Genomic DNA, 6,606 nt, shown 5'->3' on the forward strand with positions numbered 1-6,606 from the left:
TTTTTGGGAAATCACATGTCTAGAAAGCATCAGCTGACAGGGACAGTTAGCAAAGCTAACATCAGGACGTCATCTGTTAAAAGCCTCCCGTTGTCGGATACGACATGAAACTACTCCAGTTAGCTCAATCATGTTGTAACTAAGACATCCGCTGGAAAAAAAAAAATTTTCACGGACCTTTCATTGAGTTAATGAGTCATTACAGACACCGCTAACGGCGTCCCTACGTCCCTACATCGCCCCGGTCAAAATGGTCGCGCAACGATTACGTCACATCCAGAGCCCGGTAACTGTACAGGAACCTTCCTCCAACTCCGCCCTCTCAGTGGAGACACGGCGGTTGAGAGGGCCAAGCGAGAGGACGTTCCTGTAGTAGTTCCTGCCCCCCAAATAGTACCAGGAACTTCTTCAGTGGAAACGGGGCTTTTGTTAGGTCTGTAATGATTTGGTACCGCCAACAGTAATGGCGAGCTAGCTTGCTGGCTAACATGCTGCTAGCTATGGCGGCACATTTTAATCAGCAATGACACTGTGGCGTAAATTTGGGTTGTGTGTGGGTGGAGATAGCGGTCAAATCGTAGCGATAATACTATACTACTATATATACTCGTTACCTGGAGAGGTTGGATGGAGCGATACTTTTCTTCCCAATTTCAAAACTAAAGTCAAACCCTGAAAAGTGTAGGGTTAGCTAGCTGAAGGTATAGCTCACTGAACATACACATGCTACTGTTGCTTTTTTTTATTTAACCTTTATTTAACCAGATAAAAGACCCATTGAGATCAAGACCTCTTTCACTACAGAAGTAAAGACAGATAAAAACATACAAACATTGAAATCTAAACAATTTGACAAATAAAGTAGTAGTATGGTAGTTATGGTTTCAGTAACAGCTTAAGAACACAAGCACTGTTTGATAGATTTCCGTTCTCGGTCTTTTAGGATAGGTGAAATAAGCTCTGGTATTTTAAGTTCAGATTGGAGAGTATTCCGAGCAGAGGGGGCCGAGAAACTGCATGCTTTTTTTCCCATTTCAGTCCGAATACGAGGAGCAGACAGATGCAAAGTGTTGTTAGATCGTAAGGCATAATGGCTTTTAGTTCTCTGAAGAAAAGTGCATAAATAGGCAGGAACCAAGCCAAATGGAGCTTTATAAATCAGAGTCATCCAGTGTGTATACCTTCGTACATTCAAGGAGGGCAAACCAGCTTTAGCGTACAGTTCACAGTGGTGGGTGAGGCGGCTGCAACCAGTAATAAACCTCAGAGCACAGTGGTAGACTGGAATCAAAGACTGCAGACTGCTGGTTGAAGCACACACAACATTGCCATAATCAAGTACAGGCAGAAAAGTAGCCGATGTCAGAAGCTTCCGAGCTCTGAGGGAAAAACACGACTTATTTCTGGAATAGAAACCGAGTTTAATGATTATAACGCTGAATAAAGACCGACCCTGCTGTTAAAGAACCAGTGAAGGGAAGTACGGGCACTTTGCTGATATTGAACCAGCTGTGTGTCATCACAGTGTGTGCTGATGAACGGTGTTTGGCTTCTGGCGGAGGATCTCGAGGTCTGGCAGCTGGTGGCACAAGGGGGGAGCCTTTCATCTGCGCACACTGTGATGACACACAGCTGGTTCAATATCAGCAAAGTTTCCCTACTCTTGACATCTCACTCGCCATTGGGTTCAAGCGACAAGCCATCGTGGTGCAGCGCAAGCCCACAGAAATAATGGATCTCAGAGCACAGGGGTGCCGGTGTCGCGATGTATCTAAAAGGGCCACGCACAACACAGTGGACTTAAGTGCTAACTGGACTGAAACTTTACAGAGTTCTGTGTCTTTGTTGCATCGTGGGGTGTTTTTAATGACTCTGAATTCTTTCCTTCTTCTCATCAGTTCATTCTGACTTCAGTTTGGCTGCCAGCTTAATCACAACATTTACTGCAGCTCCTTTTATGGCTGCAAAATCAAGATTTTAATGAAATACTTTTAGGAATCCTACAGTTTAACATAGTTTACACCACATCTTATAACTTATTATTAGACATGTATTCATTATCTGATGGCGTCTGTCTGTACCAGTCTGCTGAGCGGTGTCATTGTTTGTAGACTTTTCTCCAGTATAAGTATCCACATGATCCTCTGAAGTGTAAAAGCTTTTCAAACAGCAAAACATCAGGACACCTGCGATGCCTGAGTCCTCCTGGAACCAATTAGAAACTGTCATGGTGGGTTACTATGGCAACAGGGACAATAGTTGGATGTCATGACGACTGAACAGAACTTTAGTTATATTTTGTGTCCGACAATCAACCAGTGTCTGCTGTTTTAATAAGCACAGTTAAAAGTTGACACTGTAGAGAATCATCATCATTTTGCACCACTGAAGGTGCAGCTGGCATTTCATACAGTGAAAAGACAAATTCAGATTCAGATTCCAGTTTTAATTTGGCTCAGATTACTTCAGTCAATTATAGAACCCATTTTGTTCCATGGAAGCGAAGTGTGATGCAAACGATCAAACCTAAATCAATAGGAAAAGCATTGGATTGAAAATGCACATACTGAATTTTGTAAAGGCATCCATGCAGAGCTTAAGTAGGCCAATGTCTGTTATTATTGAAAATCCATAAACTCCATCTAAAACAAAGTGACCCCTGCTCCTGCCACCACAAAGCCCTGCAATTAGAAGAGATGATCAAAAACAGAAGTTGCCTCACTCAGCTGTTTCTGACGCTTTAGCCCAGTTCAGACCAAAGATTCACGACGAGACGAGTTGAAACAGGCAACTACTTGCTACGCTCCGTTCTGCAACATTGTAAAAACCTGCCGGTTGACAGGAAGTGACCACCACGAGACGGCGTATCATCTCTAGTCGACGACTCTCTGTGCTTCTGATCTGATTTGCAGCTTTTCAGACTTATTTTGTGGCTGAATATAATTTGTAGCTTCTTAAAATCTGAATGAGGATAGTGATAGTGAGATACTGGCTACAGTAATGAAACAAAACCAGCATTAGATGGACTGTATTCATAATCAATACGCCACAATAATATAAATAACCAGCGCCAATTCATCAGTCAATGAGAATGTGTGTGTGTGGGCGGGGCATAAGCACATACAGCCAGCAGCAGCAGCAGCGACCCACGGTGTGACACCAGCACACTCAGACCGGCCAGTTCACACCGCTGCTACTTTTCTCTGCAACGTTCTAAAATGGTTTGATCTCGTTGCGAATCTTTGGTCTGAACCAGGCTTTAGTTCTCAAACCAGTTCAAGCAGTGTTCAGATGGCAGATCACAGAACGATCAGACTCAACTGAATGATAACACAACTGAAACAAAAGTACCTCACTTAATGGAGCATAAAATTGCACAAAGTAAAATGCGATGTCCAGGCGCAGACGCTTCCAGTCACCTCTCTGTGGGCTCTGCTACATTTAGGCTAAATTTAGGCTCTTGTGTCTATTTTGGAAGTGCTGGTGGTGTTGTTTGCGGTTGCCTTTGGATGGTTCTGGCGTGTGGCTGCGAGTCAACTCACCAGTCTGTAAACTCTGCTTTCGCCAACTTCTGCTAGCTCGCCAGGTCGATGTTTTCAAATGTAAACATCAAGGAAAGATGGATGGAATGAGCATCAGCTGAACAAGCATCCTGCAAGCCATCATACGGATGTTGGAAATAAAGTGGACGACCTCTGTGCTGCATCAGTTTCAACTGGATATCAGGAAATGTAATATCTTTCAATTCACCAAAATTTAGCCAACCCTGGACAGGTAGATCCTTTTCTATGCCGATGTGACAGCGCAGAGTACTCTGGTGAGAGCAAGAGAGGAGGTGGGTAAGGACTGGTGCGTCGGTGGTAATGTGAGGTGCAGTCCTGGTTGGTCCTGCTGTGGATCTCCACTGTCTGTGTTCAGGGAGTGCAGCAATGTGACAGTCTTGTTGAGGTCAGGATGTGTGCACAGTTAAATCAGTCCACAACCAGAAACCAGGGATCACCAGAACCATCCAGAAACATAGACGTTTATAAAGCGTGACATGTGACGAATAAATGATTGTATCTGGCCCTAAAAAGACAGTACGCTGTGGCAGCCCTCCTGACCACAGTGACTGATGTTAAACACAGAAACATGATAACACAGCACAGACTGAGCGCTTCACAGCCCGGCAACAGAAACAGGCAGGTAGAAGAAAACATGGCTGCCAAAAGAGGAGCGACTGTGCCAACAGCGTGGAGGAGCTGCAGCAGAGACAAAGCAGCACTTCCTGACACAGTGCCCAAAATTTAAACCTGTCCAGGAACAGTTCTTCCCAAAATTCACTAACAGGCATCCACATTTAATTAACTCAGCAAATAGTAGACTAGTAATCATACAGGAGGAAATGAAAGACTGTTGCATCCTGCAGGAACATTTGTCTTTGTCTGCCACAACACAAGAGTCAGACTGACCTCGTCATAAATACAAGGACGTTAATTCTACTGTTGGATTTTCATAAACTTTTCATGTTGTATATATACAGATATGTGAAGATGCTTCTGTTTCAAAGCACTGTGATAGTTTTATGTTTTCACCTGTCTTTGTTTGTAGGATCTGTCCACCGTGACTCCGGTGACTCTACATGTGGATCCACATGGATTTTACCTCTACTGGACCGACCAGAACAAGGTTGAGCCCAACGACACTTACACAGTCTTGAAACACTTCTACACATAGATTTTGATAACGAGCCAGATGATGAGGAGCAGGTTTAGCTTCGTGCTGGAAAATAGCGAAATCATCAAGTCCAAATTTGACTCATCAGTGTTGCGATCTTAATTGTCGAGTCATCAAAAGTTATTATATACCTTTTACCTTACCTGCTTAATTTATTCATTTCATATCTAAGCTATATCAAAATCATTTCAAATAAGACTCGGACACATTTTCTGTGATTAATTGTCTGTATTTATGTTGGACCTAATTATATATTAGTTATAATTAGGGAAGCACAGGTATGTAACCAAAAACCCGCTCAAATAACCCTCTGACTTCAAGACGAGGGAGGCGGATGTGCTAAAACACTAACTCAATCCGCGGTTTTGGAACTCATTCCTGCTCCAGTCTTTATATGTTAAAGGAAAACTTGCACAAAAACTCTATTTAGTTTTTTTTGTTTGTTTGTTTTTTAATCTTTTGTGCATTTGACTTTATCTCACTGTCAAACAGGTACACAGTTTGTGAGTAAAATATGAACTGGATGTTTGTACTGTAAATGCTCTACCTCAATACAAGGCTGAAGGAACAGGTGTTACAAAGGCCAGATGCAAAGAGCAAAAGCACACAGACAATATGTGATCATTGATTGTTACACACACACACACACACACACACACGCTCTCCAGGTGGGATTAAATCCATAGCAGGAAACAGGATGGAGCATTTAGCTCCAGCTGACTCTGTGTGTGTGTATTTTCTGTAGGAGACAGAGGTGTTGGACCTGACGTTCGTAAAAGATGTCAGAACGGGGAGAAGCACCAAAACACCCAAGGTACCATCACCGCTTTCTTGTTGTATTAATCTTTTATAGTGCACCAGTCTCTCTCATATATGTATGTTTTATACATTCAATAACATTTTCTACTTTTATTTATATTTTTCTACCGTCATATATTGTTTTTAATGCTTCACTGTTCTGTCACTATGGTTTATCTTCCTATTACTGGGATGTTCTTTGTGCATGTTGCTTGAAAAGAGCTCTATAAATAACAAAGAATATGAATTACTGAGCGGCAGCCATATTAACACCAGTATCCTCCTGACTGGGGTTCTTGAATGATTTTGCATCATGATTACAGTGGCTGCTTCACAGACTTCTAATTATCTTCTGTCCTCTGTTCCGTTCACTGCCTCTGCATTTATTTTGTCATCCAGAAATTGATGTTCATATTGTGACGTTGTTGCTGTAGCAGCAGAAAAGCTCCTTGAAAGCTGGAGGATTCCTCTTTACTAAAGTCACTTTTAAAGAGAGAGAGCACTTTAGGGCTGCTATGACGTCCCTTCCTCGTGCCACCTTTGCATTTTTACACAGAACCAATAACAATCATTTACTGTCCCTGTTCTCTGCTTGGTGGATAAGGAGCTCCTGGATCTCAGTTTTCCCAATTTGCAGACATTTTCATCTGCTTTTCCTCTTTTAAGAGTTAGCCACTAACAGCTACTTGTCACACACTTGACATGTAGTCGAAATGTCACTCTCGTCCTGCCGGCTGTCTCCTTTATAAAGACATTGTTTCGACACTGTTACTACCTCCATTCCCAGCTCACAAGCGAGACAACTCAGTCCCCGCATTCCACGATTGTACCTTTTATACAGAGCACAGAGGCGGCAAAATGGTGAAATATTCCCGACTCAAACAGACAGTGAAAAAGGGGGAACCTAGACCCTCGGTCTGTTCAGACAGTCCTCTTAAATGTGGGCGGGGTTGTTGTCACTCACTGCTCTGTCCAGCACTCGTGTATTTCCTTCATCAGCGGTGACACAGATGGAAGTCTGCACCTGGTTTATCGTCCACAGAACGAGGCTGCACGCCCACATTTTCAGAACAAAATAGAACAGGCTGCAGT

General features: G+C 42.9%; 1 protein-coding gene across 1 annotated transcript in view; it reads left to right on the forward strand.

Annotated features, from left to right (window-relative positions):
• Positions 1-6,606, forward strand: part of LOC126406825 (1-phosphatidylinositol 4,5-bisphosphate phosphodiesterase beta-1) — a 46,660-nt gene that overhangs the window by 2,426 nt on the left and 37,628 nt on the right. The window contains exons 2-3 of the mRNA XM_050071341.1: positions 4,591-4,668; positions 5,462-5,530. Of these exons, the coding sequence (XP_049927298.1) occupies positions 4,591-4,668; positions 5,462-5,530 (147 nt within the window). The remainder of the gene's footprint in view (positions 1-4,590; positions 4,669-5,461; positions 5,531-6,606) is intronic.

The sequence above is a fragment of the Epinephelus moara genome, chromosome 19 (assembly GCF_006386435.1).
Source record: "Epinephelus moara isolate mb chromosome 19, YSFRI_EMoa_1.0, whole genome shotgun sequence".
NCBI lineage: Eukaryota > Metazoa > Chordata > Actinopteri > Perciformes > Serranidae > Epinephelus > Epinephelus moara.